Genomic DNA, 25641 nt, shown 5'->3' with positions numbered 1-25641 from the left:
CCTGCAGCCTCCCCGGGCCCAGGCGTGGGGGCCCTCTTACCTGGCACCTGCAGCCTCCCTGGGCCCAGGTGTATGGGGTCCCTCGCCTGGGGCCAGCAGCCTCACCAGGTCTAAGTGTAGGGTCCCTCTCACCTGGGGCCTTCAGCCTTCCCAGGCCCAGGCATGGGGTCTCTCTTGCTCAGGCCTGCAGCCTTCCCTGGGCCCAAGAATGGGGTCTCTTTCACTGGGGCCTGCAGCCTCCCTGGGCCCAGGCATGGGGTCCCTCCCACTGGGACCTGCTGTCTCTCTGGGCCAAAGCATGGGGTTCCTCCTGCTGGGACCCGCAGTCTCTCTGGGCCAAGGCGTGGGGTTCCTCCCGCTGGGACCTGCAGCCTCCCTGGGCCCAGGCGTGGGGTTCCTCCCGCTGGGACTTGCAGCCTGCCGTGAGAGAGTGAGCCCTGGAGCAGCAATATGTCAGAGCAGGTGGCCACTCCAGAGGTACAGGAGGAGTGAGTCCCCTCTGACTCGGGAGTGTGTGGGGGACCCGCGTGTGTCTGGCTGATGGGGGAGGCAGCCAACACAGCCCGCCTCCTGGCAGCCCTGACTATCCTGCCGTGGCCCAGAGTTTAAAAGCCACACGTCCCCGCACCCCCAGTGGCTTCCCAGCTCCCCCAGCCCCCTGGCTTCCTGACCCTGTGCCTCGCCCTCAGCTTGGCAGCCAGGCTTCTGAAAACTGTTCTGGACCAGCTGGCTTCTTTTCAAAGTTCTGTCCTTTGAGAGGTTTGCAATGCAAGGTCTCCCTTTTGCCACCACTGGAAACACTTGAAGGGGGACCCCAGAGCCAGCTGTCGCAGGTTCTAGGGGCTCCTGGACCATTCACTGCTTCTCCGCTGCCAAGACGTGCTACCGTTCCTTAGAACCAGCTCTCCCACCCTGGGGTTCTGACCAGGTCCAAGGTGGCCCCTGCCCTGCAAGTGGGAAGCCTCAGCCAGGCCCCAAGCACCTCACTCTAGCCCCTGTGAGGCCCGGCTTCTGCCCTCAGACCCCGGACCTCGCAGATGTAGCCAATCAGAGGAGGGGAAGAGGGTGCCCCCTAGCACCCATACAGGAGGCGAGCGCTGTGTTTCCCTCCAAGCCAGCCCCCTCGGATTCCAGCCCCTGAAATGGCTTCTGGGTTAAGCTTTTCAGGGCGGTGGTGGCGGGGAGCCCCCTTCTGCACACCACCTCCGACGCGCCGAGCTTGACTTCTGTCCCCTCTGCGCCTGCCCCATCTCAGGGACCATGACGTCTCATTCTCTCCCGCGCCCCCCACTGGCCGACCCCAGCGCAGGTCCCATCTGCCGCCCCCAGAATGCCCTGGGCATGTGCCACCAGCCGGTGGTCCCAGCATCCGTCCGTGCCCTCCCTCCGCCCCCCCGCACTGGGGGCTGCATGATTCTCTCCCCACACCAGATAGCATTGCATTGGGACAGGGCGGGGAACGTGTGTTTTCTCTCCCAAAAAATGCCTGCCCTTAACCCCCTTTTGGGGGGGCTTTTGAGGACCCAGACGGGTCAGAGGTTTAATCTTTTAAGTCTCCAGAAAGCTAAGCTTCAGCTATGGAATGCCTGGGGTCCCCCGCTCGTCCTCAGCTGTTCTTCAGGGCCTCTAGCTCCTCTCGCCACCCATCCGAGACCCTAGAAATAGGAGGAGCCATAACACTGGGGTGGAAGGCAGTGGCCCGGCCTCTGTGTCAGAGCTCTGTAGGGAACCTTCATGCCTTACTTATTTCTAGTGGATAAAGGGGTTTTCTTAAGTACATGCCTGACGCCCTGCAGACACCACCCTGCTCCAGGTGGCACTGTGAGAGGGCTGGCAGTTGGCTCCTGGTCACATCCCTGTAACTCAGAACCTTTTGTCCTTTAGGGCTGGGCAGCTCCTGGTTCTCCATGTGTCTGTCATCGAGGATGGAGGGGATGGGGTGGGGGCAAGAGCTTCATCCTATTCACACCCCAGCTCTGTAGCAGCCAGCCAACCAGCGTCACCTTTGGAATATACGTGAGACAAATATATTTACAGATGCTTTATTCTCTTGTTTAATAAAAAACTCACCAGTATTCTGAAAGCAGCAATGGCCCTGGAGCCACGGGTCCTGTGTCTGTGTGTCACACACATCTGCCTCCCATCATGCACCTGCAGGGAGTGGAAGCGACCTGAGCTGCACTCTCCAGCCCTGCACGTCTCCACTCAGTTCTCAGCCTGCCTCCCTTCTCGTCACCAAGACTGGCAGCCTAGCAGCTCCAAATAGTAGACCCAGACGTTTCTAAGGCATTGAAGCTTCTCTAAGAATTACTTCACCAGATCAGTATTTGAGTGTGGCTGTGCCAGGGGATACACGGTGAACAAAACAGCCAGGGTCTCTGTTCCCCTGGAGTATACATTCTGGTGTGGGGAGATCACCACAGATAAACATGTGATGGAAACATTGGGGCGGGAGGGCGGTGCTGTATCAGCTAGGTCGTGCATACTCAACGGGGAGGGGGGATATTGCCCCCAGGGGAGCAAAAATCGGTTCTTGGGGAATGAAATATCTTTTCTAATGTATACAAGTATACAGTCTACCTGTGGTAGTAAAATTTCCTGGGGGAGTGATTAGGGAAAAAAATGTCTAAATAGGCTCCTTTGTGGGGTGGGGGTGTCGTCATGAAAAGGTTGAGAAACACTGGTGGAGGGAGGTGGGGGTGCCCTGTGAAAGCTTTGACTATTTAGCTGATTCCTGAAGGCTGAGAAGGAATCAGAGTCCCTGGGTGGTACAAATGGTGAACACACTCAGCTGCTAACCATAAAGGTTGGAGGTTCGAGTCCACCCAGAGGTGCCTTGGAAGAAAGGCCTGGCAATCAACTTCCAAAAAATCAGCCACTGAAAACCCTCTGAGCACAGTTCTACTCTGACACACGTCGAGTTGCCATGAGTTGGAGTCAACTTCACAGCAGCTGGGTTTTTTTTCTGGTGGAGGAGGAACCAGCAATGGGAAAAGGCAGGAAGTATCGCTTGATGATTCTTTACCTTTCTTCCCCTCCTTTCTCTCTCCCCTACAAATGTCCCCTTGCTGAACCACCATCCCAGCCTTTGGAGGACCAAGGAGAAGAAGGGGAAAGCTGGCCTAAATATTCAGTGCCCACCTATTTAAGGGAACAGGTGGCACCTCAGGCCATTTCTCCCAGAAGGGCCCCCATTCTGGAAGGTTCACGTCAGCAGCAGGTGAGAGGAGCTTACCAGCTGCCCTTCTCTCCACCCCAGGACAGCTTGTCTCATCCTCTACTCTACCCTCCGCCTCTCCCAGAATCCAGGCCACCAGATGGCCCGAGCAGGCTGTGTTTATTTGGGGCCTTGGAAACCTGCAGCTTCCTTTTCCTATTGCTCTGGGTCAGCGTTGGGGCTGGAGCCCAGCCGCAGAGAAATGATGCCACAGAATGATTCTGACTGTGTGATTCATAATCCCTTAGCCTTCAACCTGAGTGAGTCCCTGGCTTTGCTCCCCTGAGCAGCTTATTCTAGTCACCATGGAGACACCTCTGTTCCCTCTGAGGTTTGGGGACTAAGGCAGACAGGGTGGGGACCCAGGGGACTCTACTTCCAGCCTAGAGCCCAAAAGGAGAATGTCAGTTGCCACTGCTTTCGTAGATTGGGCTTATAAAGCCAGTGCCTGGGAAGTGGTTTATTCCCTCCTAAAGACTTTGCCCTGGTGGCGCAGTGGTTAAGAATTCTGCTGTTAACCAAGCGGTCAGCAGTTCAAATCCACCAGCCTCTCCTTGGAACCCCTGTGAGGCAGTTCTACTCTGTCCTATAGGGTCATTATGAGTCGGAATGGACTCCACGGCATAGGGGGTAAAGACTTTGCCTGTTCCAATGATACTGAGAAGGTAAAGCCTTGATTTGATTACAGGCTCCTGTTTTAAACAGCCAGCATCCCCCGGGGATGTATTTTTCTAGGCAATTACGCTTTTTCCTAAAAATGGAACTCTTCATTAAGAGACAACCACTAGTATTACTAACATTTATTGAGCTCTCTTTTCATTACCACACTGTCCCTCAAGAAAGTAACTTCCTAGCTTTTAGCTGTTTTCAAACACCGCTTGAACCTTTTTCAGAACAAGAACTTCTCGGTTCTGGAGTTCATCATGCTTTAACAACCCTAGAAAAGGGCTGTGCTTAGCTTGTGGTTCTCTGATCTCTCTACCTTTTCTTCACCTAAGACTCCTAGTTAGAAGAAATCGCCATCACATTCCACAAGCTATTTCCCCCACAAGACTGGGACGGAGTGTCCCACTTTTTAAAACCCTTTCTGCGACCCGCCTCCCACTCCTTCCATATGGTATTTGTCCTACAAGAGTGTCTGAGTATAAACCATGATACACATGCTCAGTGGGATTTGATATAGGCCGCTTTGTGAAAACAGCCTGAAGGTACTAAAAGCCAGCTCTCCCAGAGCTCACCTTTCAAAAACACATTTCCACAAAATTCATGCTATCAGTATTTATTGGCTACCATGGGCCGCGTTCTAGGTGCTCAGGATACAGCAGCGAGCCCGGTGAGTGCCCTGTGCAGTTTACATTCTAGCTGGGGAAGAAGAAAAAAACCATTGCTGTAGAGTCAATTCTGACTCATGGGGACCCCACATGTCAGAGTACAACTGCTCCATAGGGTTTGGTTAAGAGCTCGGCCGCTAACCAAAAGATCAGCAGTTCGAATCCACCAGCTGTTCCCTGGAAACCCCACGGGGCAGTTCTACTTGGTCCTATAGGGTCGCTATGAGTCAGAATCGACTTGACAGCAACGGGTTTGGTTTTTTGGTTTAATCTTTGCAGAAGCAGATCACCAGTCCTATCTTCCATGGCACCGCTGGGCTAGGTCCAATGCCAACCGTTTGCACCATCTAGGGACCTTTCTAGCTGTGAGAAAAGATTGAAGTTGTCAAGGATTTCATTTTAATTGGATCCACAATCAACACTCATGGAAGCAGCAGTCAAGAAATCAAACAATGCATCGTATTGGGCAAATCTGCTGCAAAAGACCTCTTTTAAGTGTTAAAAAGCAAAGATGCCACCTAAGGTGCGCCTGACCCAAGCAAGTACTTTCAATGGCCTCATGTGCATGCAAAAGCTGGACAATGAATAATACCGAAGAACTGACGCCTTTGAATTATGGTGTTGGCGAAGAATCTTGAATGTATCATGGACTGCCAAAAGAACGCACAGATCTGTCTTGGAAGAAGTACAGCCAGAATGCTCCTTAGAAGGAAGGACGGCAAGACGTTTCACATACTTTGGATATGTTATCAGGAGGGACCAGACCCTGAAGAAGGACATCATGCTTGGTAAAGAAGAGGGTCAGTGAAAAAAGAAGACTCTCAAGATGGATTGACACAGTGGCTGCAACAATGGGCTCAAGCATAACAAGGATTGTGAGGATGGCACAGGACCGAGCAGTGTTTTGTTCTGTTGTACACAGGGTCGCTATGAGTCGGAATCGACTGAACGGCACCTAACAACAAAAATAACAGGTGGATCAGGGTAGGCCTCGTTGACAATATGAGATGGGGAAGAGCGATCCAGGCGGAAAGAATGACTCTGTAAGGGAAACAAGAAGTGGTGTTTCTGGGGAACACAGGATCCAAGGGGTTCTTTTCACTAGGAGGAGGCTCTCTAGAGAGCACGCTGTCTGGCCAACGTCATGCCCACTGCTGGAGCGGACGCCAGAGCGCTGACCAGGCCTCTCGCAGACGACCAACACCGAGCCTCTAAGAGTCGCCGCCAGAGAGCAACGCCGAGCCCAGCTCGCCTCCCTCCCTCGACGGGCGCTAAAAGTCACGCGGAACCAAAGTCCGAAAGAAACGCGAGCTGGCGGACAGCTGGTAGTAAGCGCCCACCGGAAGCGGCCGGGAGCCCCGGACATGGCGGCCGCTTGGTGCCTTCGCTGGGGCGTGAGCCGAGCCGGAGCCTGGCTGCTCCCGCCGCCTGCGTGCTGTCCCCGCCGGACTCTGCACAAGCAGGTAGACGGCGCCGAGTTCCAGAGCATCTACAGCCTGGACAAGCTCTACCCCGAATCTAACGGGCCGGACACCGCCTGGAAGGTCCCGGTGAGCCGAGAACCGGGGAACACGGAAGGGGCGTTTCCTTGCCGCTTCTGGGTGACGTCAGGAATCTGGGTTCGCATTGGCCTGGCCTGCAGCTGCGTCGAAGCCCTGCCATGCGCACCACGCGACGTTCGCCGCGCGGGGGAGCTGGTTACCCCAGCAACTGGGGCCTCGGTCTGGAGTGGGTGTCTTGGTGCCGGTTGTAGCTCGGGCTCTTTCCGCTTGGGGAGAGCCAACTGGATATGCTCCTTTCAAGGCCACCAGCTTTTCCGCGTTAGTTTCCCGGCCCACGGGCCCAAATTCCTGTCCCGAAGGCAAATGGGGTCATTCTGGTCCTCCAGGGTGGATAAGAAAGGCCAGAGCCTGCATACTTGTTTGCTAAATGGAAGATTACACTGCCCATAGCCTCTAGTAACCTCAACACGCCTGAGGAAGTAGAACCTATCCTTCATTCTTCCTGCATGCGTTTATTGACAGCCTACTGTGTGCAGCCACTGTATTGGGCCGGGGAGCTGGACAGCCAGGACCCCCCCACTTCCATTGAGCTTCCACTTGCATGACTTGAAGAGAATATTCGTTCATTCATTCATTCAGCAAACGTTTATTGAGAGCATGCTGTGTGCACTGCGCCGTGGCTGGATATAGAATAGTAAACAAAAGACAACGCTTATGGATCTTTTTACATTCCAGTGGAAGGAGACAGGCCAAAAATAAAATAATATAGAGTATGTGAGACAGTGCTAAGTGCCTTGGAGAAAAATAAAGCCCAGAAGGAAGCGGAGTGCTAAGGGTGAGTAAGGTTGTGTTTTTAAGTAGGATGGTGTGGAAAGGCCTCAGTGAGAAAGTGACATTTGAGTAAAGACCTGGCGAAAACAAGGCAGCTGGCTGTGAGAATAGCGGGGAGATGAACGTCCTAGGCAAAGGGAACAGCAAATCCAACCACCTCCTGTTGCCCAGGAAGGATCCGGTGGGCCACCAGGTTTGTTGCTCCAGGTTGGCAGAGGGTGTTCCTTTTGGAGTCTCCCTGATGTATATGTGCTGTGACTCCCTCCCTCCTAGGAGCCACGCCTCTGATGGTGACCAGCACAAACTCAGGCTGGGGCAGGCAAGGCTGGAGAGGTCAGTCCATTTCCCTGGAAAAGTGTTTCTAAGGTGACCTCTGGAGACTGGGGATACTTTATCCATCATTCTGATAGGATGAGTTTGCTGGAGACCTGAAAATAGTAATGCCTATATGTGCATTGTGGCTTTATGTAATTTCTTTTGATGCCTTGGACCAAGCAGGAGTTACCCAGCAGAGAATATGTATTTAACTCTGTGTACGTTACTTTTCAGGATGATGCAAAGCAAGCCAACAACGACATTCCTATAGGTAAATAATTCTGCTTTACTAAAAAGCTGTCATTGCTCCCACCCCTCACATGCGCCGTGAAAGTACAGAAATTGTCTTTGGGAGTGCAAAAGTGGAGTCCTTGCAGCATCGTTCAGAATAGCAGATGGTACGGCTGCTCAGTGGAGTACCGTGCAGTGCACAGCATGGACGGAGAGCTCTGGGTGTGTTCGTGACATGGGACAATCTCTGCAATAGATCAGCTGATCATTACTTGAAAAAATAAGATGCAGTAGAGTATATATAGTATGCTACCATTTGTGCTTTGCATATATATGTATATATATATATACCAAAACCAAACCTGTTGCCATCAAGTTGATTCCGACTCATAGCGACCCTATAGGACAGAGTATATATATATATATGTACAGGTACATATATATGTATCTGAAGGGATATACAAGAAGCTCAATATAGTGACTGCCTTGGGGAGTAGAGAAGAAAGGACAAACCTGGCAGCTGGGGAACAGAAGTGGAAGCATTCTCCGCATAATCCATCACTTTAGAATTTTGTACCTATCAAGCAGGAGGCCAGGCCTGACAGATTTGGCTAGTAAAGAAACAGTGGGCCCTTTTAGATTCAGTTTATTACTTGCACAGTGAAGGGAAGAGTAGCCAAAGATGCAGCTCCCTGTGGCCTTGCTCAGGGCGACACGGAAATAAAAAATCTGGATGACCACAACCCAAGTGACAGACGGCCTGTGGCTGAGAAGCCAGGGCCATGCTGCAGCTCAGCAATTCTGTAGCCAGCAGCTGTGCCCCCAGGTTGCGGAGGGGTGTGTGCAAAAAGCCTCCTATCTCATCAGAACCTGAGGCGATGAGAAATTATCTCATGACGGCCTTCCAGGGGTGAGAGAGAGGGGCAAGTAGGAAATGGCGTGTAGCAGCCCCTCACAAGCCTCCCCTGCTCTCATGTTCTGGGAGGATCGCAAGACAGTCCCATGAAGAGTAGACTCAGTGCCTTTCAAGCCTTCCCTGCCAGGCCTATGTGGATACGTGTGAGGTTGCAAGGGTCCACGGGGGTCATTCCCTGCAGTCCCATGTGCATACAGCCTGTTCAGAAACAGAATTTAATCTGATTTTTCATAAAGAAGAAAGCCTCTCAGAAACGGTCTCCAGGTGGCTCACCGCCGTCCACCGAGGCCTGCTCTGTCCCCACCGTGCGGCATTCTTTGCCATCCAAACCTCTTGTGGTTCACCGTCTAGTCTCCGAGGTTTTCCCATTACTGTGCCTTCCTTGTGAGGATGGCGCAGGACCAGGCGGTGTTTCGTTCTGGTGTACGCAGGGTCGCTAACCAAGTCGGCGACAACTAACAACAACAGCGTGCCTGCCTTCCTTTCAGACCCTACAAGACCGCTTTCCATGAACTATAAAAATGGCAGAAGAAGTCTCATTTTACAGATGAACAAAAAACAAAACTGAGACCCAGAGAAGTGGTGGGACTTTGCCACGATCACAGTCAGTTAGTGACTGAGCCAGTGTTAGGAACTCAGGCTCCAGCTCCACACCAAGTGCTTACTAATTCAACAGCTGTTTCTCAACACTGACTGTCAGCTGGGCACTGGGACTACACAGTGAACACAGTAAATGAGACACAGCCCCTGCCCTCTTGGAGCTTATTGGGATTCCACATCTGCAACATTTTGAAATAAAACATTAAACTAAGTGTGTCCCTTAGTTTGAGCTTTTGAGAGAGTTCTTGCTTTAAAACAAACAGCAAAAAGCTAACATGGCGGGCAGCAGGTCTAGTGAAATGCCCTGGACCAGAAGCAGACAACCTGGGTTATGAGTTCACTCCCCTTGATATCTGTGTGACCTCGGGCAAGTCCCTGACTCTCGATTTGTTTTGGTTTTGACATCTCTAAGTAATCTCTAACTTGACTAATTTGAACATTACATGTATCCGTATAAACGCCATTTAAAGAGGGGTATTATGTGTAATGGGGACAGCTATATTGAAGGTAAATTAGCAGCAGTTTACACATTGTGCCCTGGGATAATCATATTTTTGGTTCTTCTGTTTTACAGATCGCTTGACAATATCTTACTGTCGGAGTAGTGGTCCTGGGGGGCAGAATGTTAATAAAGGTACAGGGCACCTTGTTGCTTCTTTTACTTTAAACCTCAGCTGGGAGACTGTCTCGAGGAGCTCCATGTTCTTATTCAAGTGAATAAAGGGATTTTTCAGCAGAAGCTTAAATTCTGCCAGCTTATAATAATCCTCTTTCCTCTTTTGAATGTGCTGATTCTCAGACTTTCAGCTATGGTTTGCTAGGACTGGGATTGGCTTTCGAGTCTAAACAAAGGAAATCACAGCGTGAGTTGGCAGCCAGCTCCCAGAACAGGTTTCCTTCATCCTCATGGAGCCCATTCCTCCTATTCTTTTCAGAGCCCAGTGAAACTGTAAGAGAAGCACTGAAAATTTAGTTACCGGAAGTTTATTTCTGTCCAAAAGCTCCTCACTGTCTTTGCAGGCTTATTGCATGGCCAACTTTGTAGCCCCAAGCTAACACAGGATAGAAATGTACATCGTGAGATGTCTCATCTCTCTTTGTTTCTGGATGGTCACCAGCCCCCCACTGAGAGGCTCAGTGACCTGTGTCCCCTCTCCCTTTCATCCACAGTGAATTCCAAGGCTGAAGTCAGGTTCCATTTGGCCACCGCCGACTGGATTGCAGAACCCGTGCGGCAGAAGATTGCCATCACGGTAATCAGCGTCCCCTTTCCCCATAATCCCTCAGTGGCTTTTAACTCTTTACTCTGCAGGACTCTGGCTTTTCCTTTATTCTCTGCAGCATAAAAATAAGATCAACAGGGCAGGAGAGTTGATACTCACCTCTGAATGTAGCCGCTATCAGTTCCGGAATCTGGCCGCTTGCCTACAGAAAATTCGAGACATGATCACTGAGGCCAGCCAGACCCCGAAAGTGCCATCTAAAGAAGATGCAGTGCTTCGGAGGATCAGGTATCAGAAAAGACCCTAAACACAAAAAAATCCAAACGCACTGCCATCAAATCGATTCTGACTCATAGCAACACTGTAGGACAGAGTGGAACTGCCCCATAGGGTTCCCAAGGCTGTGAATCTTTATGGAAGCAGACTGCCACATCTTTCTACTGTGGAGCCTCTGGTGATTTCAAACCACCAGCCTTTCAGTTAGCAGTTGAGTACTTTAACCACTGTGCCACCAAGGCTCCAGAAAAGGCCCTACGTTTCTATAAACTGAACCCTGTGGATGAGAGGCTGCACAGGTCATAGAGGAGGCAGGGTAGAGTCCCAGACCTGCCAGCAGAAGGTGGAAAAGCTCCAGGAAGGGAGGAAGACTCTGACCTGGAACGAGGGGCAGGAGCTGGCACCTGCTGATTTGGCTGCTCTGCTTTCCATGGAGCTCCAGTGTCTCTCGCTATTTTCAAAAGCACTGATTGGGCATCTGGGCCTAACTGTGGTCTTTTTGTTTTCAGGACAGAAAACATGAATCGGGAAAGGCTGCGACAAAAAAGAATAAATTCTGCCATCAAGACAAGCCGAAGGGTAGACATGGACTGAGATTACCCCTGCAGCCGGCAAAGACCACTCTGCAAGGTGTCCGGGCAGCTGCAGCTAAGAGTCCTTTAATACCGTAAAGAGATTTCTTTCTTTTTTGTTAATAGTTGTCTATAATATTAGAGCCACCACGAGAATGTTCATTTGGAATGAAGTTGCAGGCAATGGTTGTTTAGGTCTTTGTTGACAATCATCATGTTGTCAAACCTTAATTATCCATTTAATGTATTAGCTGCAATAAACTTTTAAACTTTAATAGGCTTCCTTTCTCATTCAGAATGCTTGAGAACAGAATTCCTACCTTTCTCTCAGTTGAAGTCTGCCTAACAATTACTCGTTCGCCACTGACTGTATGTCGCTGTACGGGGGAAACAGAGGAATGAGCTCTGGTGTCTGCCCTCAGGGAGCATGCAGTCAGGTAGAAGGGCTGAGTGGACGTTTGAACCGGACCTTAATAGGTAAAGAGGGGAGCGGGACATGCCAGTTGAAGGGGACAACATGATAACGGAGGCAGGAAAGAGGCCGGTGTGGGGAAGGCGATGAGAAGCCAGTAGTGCTGAATGGCATATTGTGCAGAGGGCTTGTGGGAGATAAGTGTGGAGAGGAAAATGGAGGCCCAGTGTGGAGAGCCTTGAATTCAAGTTAAGGAGTTTAGATTTTATGAAACGTAGGTAAACAGGGAGCCACCGAAGGTTTTGCATGAGGAAGGCATACCATGTGTTGGGTGCTGTATTGGGCAGTGGGTTCTTGGAGGCAGAAAAAGAGCGAGTTGGAATTGGGAAGTGATGTTTGCAACAGTGTGGGCATGGGAAAGAGTACCTATGCTACGTGATAGTAGTGAATTACTCGTGTGTATGAATTTCTTAGAATATTCCGTATTATTTTGATCTAGCTTACTTGTTTGAAAAATAGTGTGATGATCCAAATGCAAGGTGATGAACTGTAGGAGTATATACACTTTACCTGAGCAGGGACCTCATCATTCATTTATAAATGACTTTTAAAAAATAACAAAAGACCTGGAAGACATGGTCCCTGCCCTCAAGGGACTTGGGGCCTAGTAGGGAGCTGAGGCTTATATGCAAGGAAGTGCAACCTTCATTGGTTCATTCACTAATTCAACACACATTTATGACTGCCAGGCAATAGGTGAAGTGATAGGGGATCAACAGTGAACAGAACAAAGACCTTTCTTCTGGGGAGTTCACATTCCAGTTGCAGGGAGAACGAGAGATCAGGTGATGATAAACGCTGACAAGAAAAATGAAGTCCTGTTACAGTAGCAGGACCTCAACGGAGCAAATGACATAAGAAAGGCCTGAATAACTTGGGAGAGTGAGAGGAGCGACTGGTCCCAGCAGGCGGCTCAGAGACATTCCCAGGAAACTCCCCTTACAGCCGATGGGCTGATCAAGTCACATCGCATCTTGGAAGTGATTACATCATATCACAACATGGAGGATAACTATGTCATTACATAACTGCCAAACCCCTGAGAATCACGCCCAGCCAAGCTGACACAACCTTAAGCATCACAAAGATGTACTTGAAGGAGCTGTTGTTTGAGATGGGCCTGAAAGAGGGGAGGAGCTAGCCATGGAGCGAGGTAAGACCATGTCATTGGAAGCTCCAGTGTGGGCTAAGGGCAGGGCTAGGAAAGTATCGACAATGCCAAGGCCCTGTTTGTGACTGGGACAGTGTATGTAGTGATTGAGAAGAGGGGCTTTGAAGCCACCATCCCCCCAGCTGTGGGACCTTGGGCAAATTCTCTGAACCTTAAGTTCCCTATCTATAAACTAGAGATGATGTTACTAGTTCCTACCTCATAGGATTACTGTGGAATTGCAATGAATAAATAAGTGATTAACGGCACATACCAAGTGCTTAGGGAATGTTAACCATCATTAATAGCTCAATTTGGCTGGAACCCAGGGAACAAGGAGCTAAGGCAGTCAAGTTTGCCACGGTGAGTGGGAGCCAGATCCAGGAAGGTTTTAACATGACAGCTAAGACATTTAGACTTTACCTGCAACAAAGGACGCCAGGGAAGATTAGCCTGGCCATGACTGAGCAAGGAATGGCTGCAGAGAAGGGGCACAGGTTGTAGACTGACCCAGGTGAGCCGTCAGGGACCCAGTGGCAACCGGGATGGGGAGGAAACAACAGATGCAAGAGGGCTTACGGGCAGAAGATTGGCCGCAGTGGTGTGGGAGCAGGTGTGAGACATGATGTGATGCCTGGGAGGATGGCTGGATGATGAGTGTGGTTTTGTCTGTGAGGAGTTGACTCTGTGGGGCCTGCGGAGGAACGTTCCAGGTACCATGCCAGGAGAGGGGGTGGAGCCCTGGAGCTCAGGAGTGAGGCTGGATCTGGGAAATCCACGACAGAGGGGGACAAGTGGGGTCTTGGGAATGGATGGGAGGGAGGCAAGACAAGCTTGGGGGACGCATGGGTTAGATGGTGGAGGTAGGAGAACAGGAAGGAGTGGTCCGGGATGAGGTGGGTCCAGGATGGGGTCGGCCTCCCTGTAGGTCCCCCCTGGCACACAGAGGCCCTCAGAAAACACCGGTGGCATGTGAAGTGACCTGGAAAAATAGTTAAGACACGGAGGGGAAACAGAGAAACGAAACAGGCTGCTATGGACAGAGTAGAACACAGAAGTAGGACCCACCCTTAAAAATAAAATAAAAAGACGATGGCAAACGAATGAACATGGATGAATCTCACAAACATAACGTTGTGGGAAAGAAGCTAGACGTTAGAGAAGAGTATGATTCCATTTATATTAAGTTCAGTACCGGTCCGCGTCCTCCGCACCGCGGTCGGCACACAGCGCCAGCCCAATGAACGCGCGCCTGTCTAGGCCTTTTTTAGAAGAGGCCGGACCTTCTGGAACAGCCTATTACAGGAAAACACGCCACATTCGTGCGCCGCGGGCCCCAGTGGCCTAATGGATAAGGCACTGGCCTCCTAAGCCAGGGATTGTGGGTTCGAGTCCCACCTGGGGTAGTTTTTTTTTTGGTCTGGTTCCCCCCCGGGAACTCGCCTAGCTTCGCTACCGCTCCGGCGGTTACACCTGAACTCTGGAATCGTCCCCACCCACTCCCGCCGTCCCAACTCCGGTTTCCTGCTTTAAACTCGCAGGGGCGAGGACCGGGGCGAGGGCGAGAAAGGCCTGAAGCGCCCTTACAACTGCGGGCTCAGGTTGCGGCCGGGGTAACGCCCATCCTTTGGACAGCTCGAAGACCGGGGTAGTGGAGGGTTTAGGGCGCAGCGTGTTCCTAAGACACCCAGCTCCGTGGCCCTCGCCCAGCTGGCGGGGAAGCCCAGAATCCGATTGGCAGAAGGAGGTGCCGGCCAGGGGGCGCCCCGAGACGGGGACAAAAGACTCGCAGAAACCTACTAACTGCGTTGTAAGAGAAGGCTGGCGGGGCGGCGGGGACAGTGCATTGAACAGGCTGGGAGCAAACAGAGAACCTGTGTCCCCGCCGCAGCCCAGAAGGTGGCGCGGGACAGGGAAGAAACCTGCGCATCCCAGCACCAAAAGCTCTCATCGTAAACCACCCCAGGTGGGACTCGAACCCACAATCCCTGGCTTAGGAGGCCAGTGCCTTATCCATTAGGCCACTGGGGCGCGATTAGAAGCCTGCTCCACGTGGTCGGTGGTACTGCCCACTGAGGCGCACGTGCCGAAACGCTGGACCCCACAACGCCGCTGGCACCCGGCGGAGCCCGGGACCACGCCGGCCCGGGACCACGCCGGCCCGGGACCGGGCTGACAAGCGGAAGCCCCCCCCTCTGGCACCATGTCAGCACGTGCTGCACGAAAAGCAGGAGTTCCAGGCCAGGTGATGGGACAGTTATCGGTTCGGGCAAAAGGGCGCCCAGTTGGGGCGCAGATGGAGCCAGTGTCACGGGGCGACCAAGCGGGCTGTTGGAGCCAATTAGGACGCGGACCAGCGAGGGAGGAACGAGCCCACAAATAAAACCAGGGCCGCATTGCTGTCCCGCACAAGGACATGGGCCACCCGCTCAAAAGGAGAAACCCGCGAAAGGGCGCGGACTCTTAATCTTCTGGCTCCGGGTCGGACGCTGTATCTGTCAGGCTATGTAGCCAAACGAGTCGTCAGGCTGCCGCAGCTCCAGTCAGGTGCTGCCTCAAAGAGGTGGCGTGCGGACGACTCGGAGGGATGGGGAAGGCGCGCTTCGCCGCAGGGAGTGTCACAGGCGCGGCGGAGGCGGGAAGCGGCAGTGTCACTTCCGGGTCTGTATTAGCGGTGGTGCGTTCTTTGATCACCAAGTAGTTGCTCCGATGAGTGTCACTTCCCTGGGAGACCGCGTGGCCTAATGGATAAGGCGTCTGACTTCGGATCAGAAGATTGAGGGTTCGAGTCCCTTCGTGGTCGAGAGATATTTTAATACCGAGGAGAGGTGGGAAGTGCAGTTGGTCCTGTGCTTGTTTTAGACATAGAAAGGCATCTCTCCGCAAGACTGCTCCCATGTCCTGGAAATGAGTGGGCGCTGGAGCCAGGTTGGGTTTTGCAGATGGATAATTGCGGAGGCCCCCATATGGGAGACATAGACGGCTGACGTCATGACAGCCCCGCGGCGCCACCGTCCAAGAGGTGTGTGATCGCCCAGCAGTTGCATACGTTTCCAGTAGCTTGCCGGATTGTGGGTTCCGGTCCCGGCTGGGGCTATTAAGTCGGTTGGGAATAAGTGGGAAATAGGAGAAAATGACTGGTACTTATCTTATTTTTATTTAATAGCTTTCTCTATGTTTTTTGGATGTTTCGTTTGCAATTAATTTACCTTTTCTTCTTTATGACGCCTGACTGGACTTTGAAAGGTAAACTGATACTAGGACAAATGGGACCTGATTCCTTGTTGCCTTTCTCAAAGTTGGTACTCAGTACCAGCTCAACATCCAAACGTCCACCTCGTGAAACTGCTCTGAAAGCTACAAATCCACATGCAAACGACACAGCGAGTGATATGCGAGCCCATCACTAGAAAGTTCAAAAGCAGGAGAAATTAATTGCTGCTATTAGAAGTCAGGTTAACGTTACCTTGCCGGTGAGGTTGTGAAAGGAAGGGGCGCTTCTGGCGAACAGATAATGTTTGTTTGTTTTTTTAAATCTGAACAGGTGTGTACCTTTTGTGAAGATTTAGAGCTGTGCACTTATAATTTGTGCACTTTCCTGTATATGTATATATTACTATATATTACCTTTTAATAAAATGTTTAATTTTATTAAAAATGTACTATTCAGGCCAGATTATTTATTTTACTTGAATCTCATAGCTCTTCAGGGAGTATCGGTGGGCTTTCCAGGTTAAGTACGTCACAGTATGTGCAACATTTTAGGAATAATGTATTTCCTTGGAGAGAGGCTGTATTTGTTTCATCAGAGTTTCATAACTCCTTGACTCAAAAAAAAGGTTTTAAATAATCACCATTCCTGTACTTTTGAAAAACACATACACACACAGAAACCAGAATAGACTCCTCCTCCTCTCCCCATGCCAGAGTCGCCCGGGATTCTTCCTGTTCTCTCTAACCCAAACCAGGCACCGAGTTTTGTAAATGTCTCTGTTTAAGATTATCTCTGGCTTCAAAGCCCTGCCACAGGGCTGCAGCATTTCCCTAGCCCGGACGGCGAGAGCCATTGCTTCTTTTCTGGGTTTCAGGCTTCACTTTTCCCACAAACCATCCTGCCTCCATGGAGCTCACATTCTGGGGAGAGACAACAGTAAACAATAAACAAGATGATTCAAAAATAAAAAAGATGATGACGGACTCTTAGTCGAGTAGTCACAGAGGCCTCTGCTTTAGTGTTTGCTTAGAAAAACCCTCCCACCGGAATATTATATAAAAATTCGCCTGTAATTTTTTTTTTTTACAATATATATATTTTTTTTATTGTACTTCAGGTGAAGGCTTACAGAACAAATAGTTTCTCATGAAACAGTAGTACACATATTGTTTTATGACATTGGTTAACAACCCCACAACATGTCAACCCTCTAACTTCTCAACCTTTTTTTTTCTGTGAAAATACACATAGCCAAAGATACACCATTTCAAAAATTTCTACATGCACAGTTCAGTGACATTGACTACGCTCTTCCAGTTGTGCTGCTATTCTCACTTAAGATGAAGGCTTACAGAACAAAATAGTTTCTCATTTAACAGTTACTACACATGTTGCCCTATGACAATGGTTAACAATCTCACAACACGTCACCAGTATCCTTACTCAACCTTGGGTTCCCTATCACCAGCTTCCTTGTCCCCTTCTGCCTTCTGGCCCTTGTCACTGGACTACTGTACCTCATTAGTCCCATTTGGTTTTACGGGGCTGTCCACTCCCAGGCTGAACAGTGAACCTCGGAGATAACTTCACCACTGAGCTAAAACGGTGTCTGGAGGCCATACTCTCGGGGTTTCTCCAGTCTCCTTTAGGCCAGTAAATCTGGTCTTTTTTTGTGTGTGTGAGTTAGAATTTTGTTCTACATCCTTCTCCAGCTCTGTCCAGAACCCTCTGTTGTGATCCTGGTCAGAGCAGTCAGTGGTGGTAGCCGGGCACCATCTAGCTGTGCTGGACTCAGTCCAGTGGAGGCCTTGGTAGCTGTGGACCATTAGTCCTTCGGACTAATCTTTTCCTTGTATCCTGTTCTCTTTATTCTCCCTTGCTCCTGAAGGGATGAGACCAGTGGAGTATCTTAGAAGGCCGCTCACAATGCCTGTAATTTTTGTTTATTGTGGGTTTTCTTTTTGGTACTGTTTAAATCTGTAACTGGAATTTATTTTTATTCCAGCGTAAAAGAGCTGTTTTTATTGTTTTTTAAATATTTGAACACTTACACCGGTGCGTTTCCCCAGTGATTCAAAATGCTACTTGGAGTATATAGTAAATACTTAAATAAGTATAGTTAATATTTATACGTTCAAGATTATTTCTGAGCATTCTGTTCTGTTCCATTGATCTAATTAGGTTTAGCTTTTTCGGATGCTTTATGTATGACAGTACTCACTTCCCATTACATTTTTCCGTCTTCTGTCTTCTGACCTTTCTATAATCAAGATGTATTTCATAGTAAAAGGTTTCTCAGTTTAATAGCAATTTAATGCCATGAATTTGCTTACTGTTTTGATATGAAATGTTCATATTTTTATTTTCCAAGCATTCTGTAACTACAGATTTGATTTCCTGAACTAGTTATTCAAGACAGGATAATGCCCTTTTTTGGTCCCTTCAATTGCCAGTAGGGAGATGGTACCCTCAGTGCATCCAACCTATTCTTGACTTTTATCCTTCTTGAATCTTTTTCTTTTTTTTAAAAGATGGACAATTTACAGCTGGATTTTGGGTCGACCCAGCTTGAATCTTTGCCTTCTAAAAGGGGCGTTTATCAGTTCATGATCATCACTGTTTGATTCTGTATTTATGCTATTTTTGGTTTTGCTTATTTCTATCTTTAACTTTTGCTATTTAGGATGTTTTGGGGGAGTTTGTGTTTGTTTCCCTCTATTGATTTGCCAAGCATAATCCTATTGAACTAGTAATTACTTGTATTTTTTAATGTAAAATTAATGCATGCACAATGCAAAAATGTCAAACAATCCAGGAGGGCATAAAATAAAAAGTGCCTCCAATCCCTTCCAAATGCCTTTGACCGAGCGCATATTTTCAGTTCTTCACTGTTGTTTCTTATAGTAAAACTTCCAAAGATTCTCCCTCAAATGCTAAAACTCTTCTCTTTGTTACAAAGCTTCGACAGGACTCATGTTGGTTCTTCCCTTGAACATGGGTTCTAATCACACTCCAAAAGCAACTGAATGTATTTTTCTTAGATTCTTCATATTTCCGCTTGGAAGTTGTCTGAATCCTTAGCTCTTCAGCTGCTTGGCTGGGTGCCAGTTCAGTGATTCAGCAGGGGGGAGGGGGCAATATTCATTTCTCTGTTTTGTGCATTAAAGGCCTTCTGGCACAGCTACCATTGAACACCTCAGGTTATGTTACGTGTGAAGCAGCTCTAAGAACCCACCCTGCTCTACTACATCCCATCTGCTACTGATCTCCTGTCCTTACAGCTGAGGGATGATGGCACCCGGTTCCCCTGTTTCATCCTCTATGACTGCTGTGCTTTCTTCAGAGTTGTCAGCCATGTTGCTCTGCCCAAGTCCACCAGCAATATTTGGCAGAAATGTCACAAAGTTTTGGCTTGTGCATGCTATCCTTCCCTACGTAGGCTTTTCCTATGGGATTTAAGCCATACCAACTAGTATGTGTATGCTGATCACTTTCTTACCTAGAAACTTCCCAGCTTCTCATTTAATTCTCATGACAATCCTGACGTTTGTAAACTCCCAAGACCGCTGGTAGTCTCAAGTCAGAAATTAGGGGATGAAGTGGTAAGCATACCAGGTCCTGACTTCAAGGACGAAAGAATTCTTTCCATCATCTCCTCCCCTCCCTTTTTCTTCCCCTACTCCCCTTACTTTAAACCACCCCCATTTTCCTGGCATTGCTCAGTTCTGCTAGTAAATGGTTTAACAGGACTTTTAAAAAGGAACTGGTCCAGTTCAAGTTTTCCACATTGAAATACAAAGCCGTAATGGGTTTTAACTTTGTGACAGTTTCCTTTTATAACACTTTTACTTTCAAAAGCTGGAGCACGGAAGAGTGAACCCCTGCTGCTACTCAGCCTGCTGTTGTTACACTTGCAGCCTGGCCCATCTGTCCTTGTGACTTACTAACGGACAGTAGAAGGGAGCACTCCCCAGGAACCAGCCGTTTGAAAGCAAAGAGGAAGTTCAAGGGAGTCAATAGATGAATAATGATTCCTCTTTACCAGTGAAATGGTCATAGATCCTACTGTTATGTGTTATGAAGATTTCAGCAGCTCTGGGGGTGCAGTGGTTAAAGCACTCTTCTGTAAAGATTACAGCCTTGGAAACGCTACGGGGCAGCTCTACTCTGCTCTACAGGGTCGCTATGAGTCAGAATCAACTCAACGACAGTGGATTTGGGTTGTTTTTTTTTGGTGGGGTGGGGGCTCCTACACATCCTGATCATACACAACTGGACCAGCACCCACCTTCAGGCTCACCTTTCCATTTGCGATCACATGGCAAGAGAGGTGTAACTATCTCAACTGCAGAGAAAAAGCAGACACACAGCACCATAGAATTATTTTTATTTTTAACGTTCAGAGTTTGTTATATGAGGGCCAGAGCTTCCTCTCAGTCTCAATTTAAAAATTTTCAATTGGCTGGTGAGGCCAATAGGGATACTTGGTCTTGTCTAATCTGGTTTCAGGGAAGGCTTCGTTCAAGTCGTCGATGGTCATCTGGTCAAATGGAATAATGTTCCTCAACTTCTCCAGCTGGAAAGAACAGAAATGGGTTTAGTTAAGGTAAACAGGGCCGCAGAGATGCAAAACCAGAACCCAAGGCAGGTTACTGACACTAGGTGAAAGATTTGTGCCCACGGAACAGACAAAACCTATCCTGTAGGCAAAGCCAGGTCTCGCACTTACCTGTTTCTCGTACTCCCCAATCCTAGTCTTTGAGACAGCCAAAAACTCAGCACAACTCTTCACCTTTAAAAGAACAGAAAAATTCTGCTTTGAAACCAAGCTTTTGCTGTCCTGACCCGGAGACCCCCAAGGTTTAAGGAGTCCCAGAGCCCAAGCTTCCTTTCCCACTGCTCTAGAGAGGAGCCAGTCCCTGGGGGGTGTAAACAGTTAACATGCTCAGCTGCTAACTGGAAGGTTCACCGTTAGGAGTCTACACAGAGGCGCCTCAGAAGAGGGGCCTGGTGATCTACTTCCAGAAAGTCAGTCACTGAAAACTCTACGGAGCACAATCCTACTCTGACAAATGTGGGGTCACCATGAGTTGAAGTCAACTTGACGGCAACTGGCTGGTTTAGAGTGGTGGCCCTGACTACTGGGGAGCTCTTGCTTTGGGAAGAAAACCCCAGCTTTTCCTACCAAGTCACAAAGAAGCCCATGCAGGAGAGCCAGCTTTCAGGGGCGGGACCAGGCTTCAAGTTACTCATCCAGGTAACCTAGCAAATGCCTGCATTTTGTAGGGGCCAGTCACCATGAGGCCTGGCCTCTTTCAGGGTCAGGACAAGCCCCTTGACCACCTAGTCAGATTTCCTTTTGGTGGAGCAACCTGGGTTCCAACGCTTGGCCTTCTGTACTTTCAAGCAAGTAGTTAGGTATTTGAATACTCTCTTGGATAATTCTTCTACCCATTTCCCACTTCTTAAGTGTTTTTAACAGCTTTATTAAGGTATAATCGACACGTGATAAAATATACATATCTAAAGAGTACCATCTGATAAGTTGTGACATACGTGAAGCCATTGCCACGATCAAGATAGTGAACATATTTATCAGCCCTCTCCTCCCATTCCCAGCCAACCACTGATCTGCTTTCTGTCACTACAGATTACAATGAAACCTGCGAGCCAGAACTCAATGGGACTGCCTTGTTTTTCCAGGTCTCGCAAGTTTTCCACCTTTGACAGGGTGCAGTCGCCACTTTTCTATCCCTATTAGTGGAAAATATTTGGGTTTTCCTTCTCGAACAGGTTTCCGGCTTACACAGGTTCCAACTTTTGTAGGTTTTACTGCAGTTGCATTTTCTATAAACGGAATCATATGGTATGTACTCTCTCTTTTTTTCTTTTTGGCTGCCATCTTTCACTCAGCAGAATTATTTTGTAATTCATCCGTGCTACTGCATTTGTAATTGTTCATTCTTTTAAACTGCTGTCCATGCCTTAATTTTCAATTTAATTTAGTCTACCTTAACTTAGCTGCTAAGAAATACAGAGCTGTCAGGCTTAAGAAAGTTTTAGAATAAATAAGAGCCTCGACTACTTACATCTTCTTTTTCTTCAGCATCCACCAGGGCAGTGTACTTATCCTCTGGCACAGGAATCTTCAGGGCATTGAACTGCAAACACAGGGACTGTGAGTGGTCGCCAATATACCCAGAAGCCCAAAGTTGGGGCTCAGCCATTAATACTGAGAGTTCATATAAAAACACATTCTCCATCCCAACATGAAACCAGGATGTTTCTAGGTGTTAGAGTGGAAAGAATATTAGACCAGGAACAGGAGCTCAAAGTTCTTCTCAGCCCTGTCACTAACTGTGGACCCTGGATAATTCTCTATTATGATGAATGCAGTTTCTTCATTTGAAAATGACAGCTGGGCCCGGACCTCTAAGATGACCTCTCAGAACCTTGCAGTTCTAAAGAAATTCTGGCTTCTCTTTTAAATGAAACCCTAGAGGACTGACTGGCAGCAGTAATGTTTGCATGATGATCAAAGACTGTCTCCTTGGAAGACAGCTCAGACTTACAGCACCAGCGTGCAGCCCTGTGCCCGGCACAGACAGGCCGTCGATAAGCATACGCTGACTCAATAAACAAATGGACTCTGGATACTGAGGACACATGTGAGTATCAGAGAATAGGTGGATGAGAAATCACAGCTCTCGGGGACAGTAAGAAGACAGAGCAGAGCAAGAATAAGAGTAGTAAAAGGATAAAAAAGATGTTTGTTAGTTTCCAAGGGAGACAGGTGGGAGGCTAGGAAGGAACTCAGGAAAAGCTGTGCAGAAACAATCTGACAGCCCTTCTCTGATGAAGGCTATCGTGTACCATTTCTTTGGATAAGAATCCTGCTGAATGAGCAGACTCTGAATTCTCTGCACTTATTTGCCATTAAAATCTACCACCCCAAGCTCTGGCCACGCTCATCTTTCCTGAGCTTCCTTTAGATTCTCAGTGGTAAGCCCATCCTTCTTTCCTCGCTGTCATCCTGCACGTGTAATCATCTACCTTCCTCTTCCCCACGCCCAGGGCACGTTAGGAGACCACTGCTCGAGTTGTCTGAAGTCTCACCTTCTTCTCAAAGTCGTCCACTAAGCCAGCCTTGGCCACGTTGGCCTTGTAGTAAGCCCAGTCGATAGCTGGTGGCTTCTCAGGTACAGCGGCCAACCTGCTCACATGGGAAAGCAAAAGTTAGGACTGTTCCATGAGCAATAGGAAATTCACACATTGGTTTCCCTATTTCTTGTTCTTATGGCCTGAAGCCACCATCGTGCTTTTCTCTACGAGGGAAATCATGGAGATGCAAAAAAAAAAAAAAAAAAAACAACAACAAAAAACTTTTATTTGGAAAAATGCATGGATTTCTTTATACTTCCTGTCAGAAGAGCATCAGAAATTCACATAGAATTCCGAAACACTGTCTTATTTCCAGATACAATGGCAAGTAAGAGGCTCCCTCTCCGGAAGGTACTGACCTGGAGGTGAGGGTCTCATTCCAGGACCTCAGGGAGTTGGCAACAGTCTTTTGGTTTCGGGGTATGATCTCCCCAAAAGCTACCCAGTCAATGGCTTTTAAAGCAAGTTTTCGCCCAGCCATCTTGGGATCCTGGAAAATAAAATAGGTCAGATCAAAACAGAGGGTTCTTGGAAAGACTTCTGTAAAGAAAGGCATCTTAGAAAACAGGCAAGTCTTTAAGATATAGATCAGTATCCTCTAAGCACCAGTGGGTATATTTATCAGCTAAAGGAATCAGGGTGACTAAAGCTGAGAAAAAAAGGATAGTTTAGCTTTTCAAATTCAAGGTGTGCCACCTGGCATTTAAATATATTCCCTATCATCCCTCTACTCCCCAACTCCTACTCATCCTTAAAAGCCCAGATCTCTAGTTTTTGCTCTCCATGTATCTCTGGAAATGCAGCTAAACTAACACTCATGCATTGCATAGAAGTTAATAATCTAGATATATTTCCACTCAGATTGTGTTTTATTCGCTGATTCTCCAGTGCACAGAACCTGACACACACCCAAGGTTCAACAAGCCTTAAAGAATCAGCGTCAGAATGTCCTCATCTATAAAATGAGGATAATTCAGCTCCACTCACCTCAGCTGTTAAAAGTATCAAATGAAATTGTACACATCAACTCGCCCTATAGTCTTGTACAAACTTAAGGGGCTCTCTGTTGTTGGGTGCCACCCAGTTGGAATTGACTCACAGTGACCCTACAGGACAGAGCAGAGCTGCCCGATAGGGTTTCTTAGGCTGTAATCTTTACAGGAGCAGATCCCAAGGTCTTTTCTCCCCCAGAGCCCTGGTCGACCTTTTGGTGAGCAGCTGAGCGCTTAACCACTGTGCGTCATCAGAGTTCTTACCCTTCCCTATGAGATGGTAATACACTTGCACTTTCTTACTTATGTCTGATTATCCCCTGAGGAACTAGCACATGTCCTGCATTTGACAACATAAAATACATATGTGAATGTAAAAGAAAACGGTTACAGTCGTTTTTTAAACCAAGAAAGAATATGGGAAAATAGTTAACTTTAAGTAAGATCTTGGACACGGCACTATTTCTCATCAGTGTCAAAGATCAAGCTAAGCAGTAGCTCAAAGGGAAGTGGAAGAAATCTTTCTCAGGATTTTCAGAAGAAACTTATCACACACCTGCCTTTCCTTTCCAGGGTGGCTTAGGTTTCCTGGGGTGGCAGCGCAGGGTTATAGGAATTGGCTGGTGATTTTTAAAGACACCAGGGAACCAAGCGCCCTTACAGAGACTTCCAAGCATCAGTAGACGATAGACTTCGTGAACAAAGCGATTTTTGTCTGTTTTAGTCACTGCTGAACCCCGGCGCCTAGAACATGTCATGGGACATAAGAGGTGCTCAACGAATACTTGTTGAAAGGATATATGAATCCTGCGCCTGAGAAGCCCCGAAAGCTCAATCCGCTCGAATCCTGCAACCCTCAAGAGGAAGCGGAGCGCGCAGAACTCCCAAATGTCCCTAAACAAATTACCTACTATCTCCGTGTAATGCTTCCCCACCTCCAAAAAGGATCTACTGAAGACTGCCGCGCTGGGGGGTGGAATAAACGAGACAAAGTTTATGGGAGCGCCTAAAGGAGAGCCGGCCAGGACACAGCCGGGCCCCTGCGACCTCGCGAACGGGGGAAGGGAAGGGAAGGCAGAGCAGAACAAAGCGGTAGCAGCTACACACGGGGCGCTCGGCCAGCTGGGCAACCGGAGGGCCCGGCGTCCTCGGCGGGGATACTGCAAAGTTCAGCGCGAGCCTTAGAAGCGGCAGAGCAGAGGGACACGCTGGGACTGGGATGTAATACCGCAAACCTCACTCACCTTCACCGACCCCGGAGACCCACGGCCCTAGCAGCAGGTAACGGAAGTGGGTCGCCGGAAGGCCTCCCCTCAGCCAACCGCAAAGTCAAAGGAGCGGGTCTTGCTTTGCACATCAGCCAATAGAGATCGGGACTGGTGTCGGAAGTCCCGCCCAGGAGGGCGGGCACAGCGCCTCCACTGCTCGGGTCTCGCGACTCTGGTTGGGGGCGCTCCCGTCTCTCTCCACCTGCCCCACCCCCGCCGATGGGCCGGCCCGGCTCTCCCTGCCGAGAAATGGGCAGGCCCGGCGGCGCTCGGGCAGCGGTGGTGGCGGCGGCGGCTCAAGATGGCGGAGCTGCAGCTGGACCCGGCGATGGCGGGGCTGGGAGGGGGTGGCGGGAGCGGGCTTGGCGAC

At 49.0% G+C, this 25641-nt stretch overlaps 3 protein-coding genes and 3 non-coding genes across 8 annotated transcripts in view; 4 read left to right on the top strand and 2 right to left on the bottom strand.

Annotated features, from left to right (window-relative positions):
* The first annotated feature begins 5908 nt into the window (after positions 1-5908).
* Positions 5909-11287, top strand: MRPL58 (mitochondrial ribosomal protein L58). Of its 3 annotated transcripts, none has more exons than XM_004374158.2 (6): positions 5909-6098; positions 7431-7467; positions 9518-9577; positions 10114-10196; positions 10285-10454; positions 10952-11287. In XM_004374158.2, the coding sequence occupies exons 1-6, from the start codon at positions 5913-5915 to the stop codon at positions 11034-11036; spliced, it is 621 nt and encodes a 206-aa protein (XP_004374215.1). In that variant the 5' UTR covers positions 5909-5912; the 3' UTR covers positions 11037-11287. The 3 variants fall into 3 exon arrangements, with proteins under 3 accessions (XP_004374215.1, XP_023585018.1, XP_023585017.1); XM_023729250.1 differs by having other exon boundaries at positions 5913-6098; positions 10957-11287; XM_023729249.1 differs by lacking the exon at positions 10285-10454 and having other exon boundaries at positions 5913-6098.
* Positions 11288-13969: 2682 nt separating this feature from the next.
* On the top strand, positions 13970-14042 carry TRNAR-CCU (transfer RNA arginine (anticodon CCU)). The gene has a single exon. It is a non-coding gene; the product is annotated as a tRNA-Arg (tRNA).
* Positions 14043-14594: 552 nt separating this feature from the next.
* TRNAR-CCU (transfer RNA arginine (anticodon CCU)) lies at positions 14595-14667 on the bottom strand. The gene has a single exon. It is a non-coding gene; the product is annotated as a tRNA-Arg (tRNA).
* Positions 14668-15366: 699 nt separating this feature from the next.
* On the top strand, positions 15367-15439 carry TRNAR-UCG (transfer RNA arginine (anticodon UCG)). The gene has a single exon. It is a non-coding gene; the product is annotated as a tRNA-Arg (tRNA).
* Positions 15440-20221: 4782 nt separating this feature from the next.
* ATP5PD (ATP synthase peripheral stalk subunit d) lies at positions 20222-25334 on the bottom strand. The gene is made up of 6 exons (XM_004374403.2): positions 25248-25334; positions 23371-23501; positions 22967-23063; positions 21940-22011; positions 20580-20642; positions 20222-20426 (listed from the first exon to the last, which is right to left on the bottom strand). Exons 2-6 carry the CDS (start codon positions 23490-23492, stop codon positions 20295-20297), a joined length of 486 nt encoding a protein of 161 aa, XP_004374460.1. The 5' UTR covers positions 23493-23501; positions 25248-25334; the 3' UTR covers positions 20222-20294.
* Positions 25335-25490: 156 nt separating this feature from the next.
* KCTD2 (potassium channel tetramerization domain containing 2) overlaps positions 25491-25641 on the top strand; it is a 17725-nt gene continuing 17574 nt past the window's right edge. The window contains exon 1 of the mRNA XM_023729427.1: positions 25491-25602. Coding sequence (XP_023585195.1) covers positions 25491-25602 — 112 coding nt within the window. The remainder of the gene's footprint in view (positions 25603-25641) is intronic.

This window comes from Trichechus manatus, unplaced genomic scaffold (genome assembly GCF_000243295.1).
Source record: "Trichechus manatus latirostris isolate Lorelei unplaced genomic scaffold, TriManLat1.0 scaffold00028, whole genome shotgun sequence".
Classification (NCBI taxonomy): Eukaryota; Metazoa; Chordata; class Mammalia; order Sirenia; family Trichechidae; genus Trichechus; species Trichechus manatus.
Note: the sequence above shows the minus strand (reverse complement) of the source record. Positions and strands in the feature narration are given on the sequence as shown.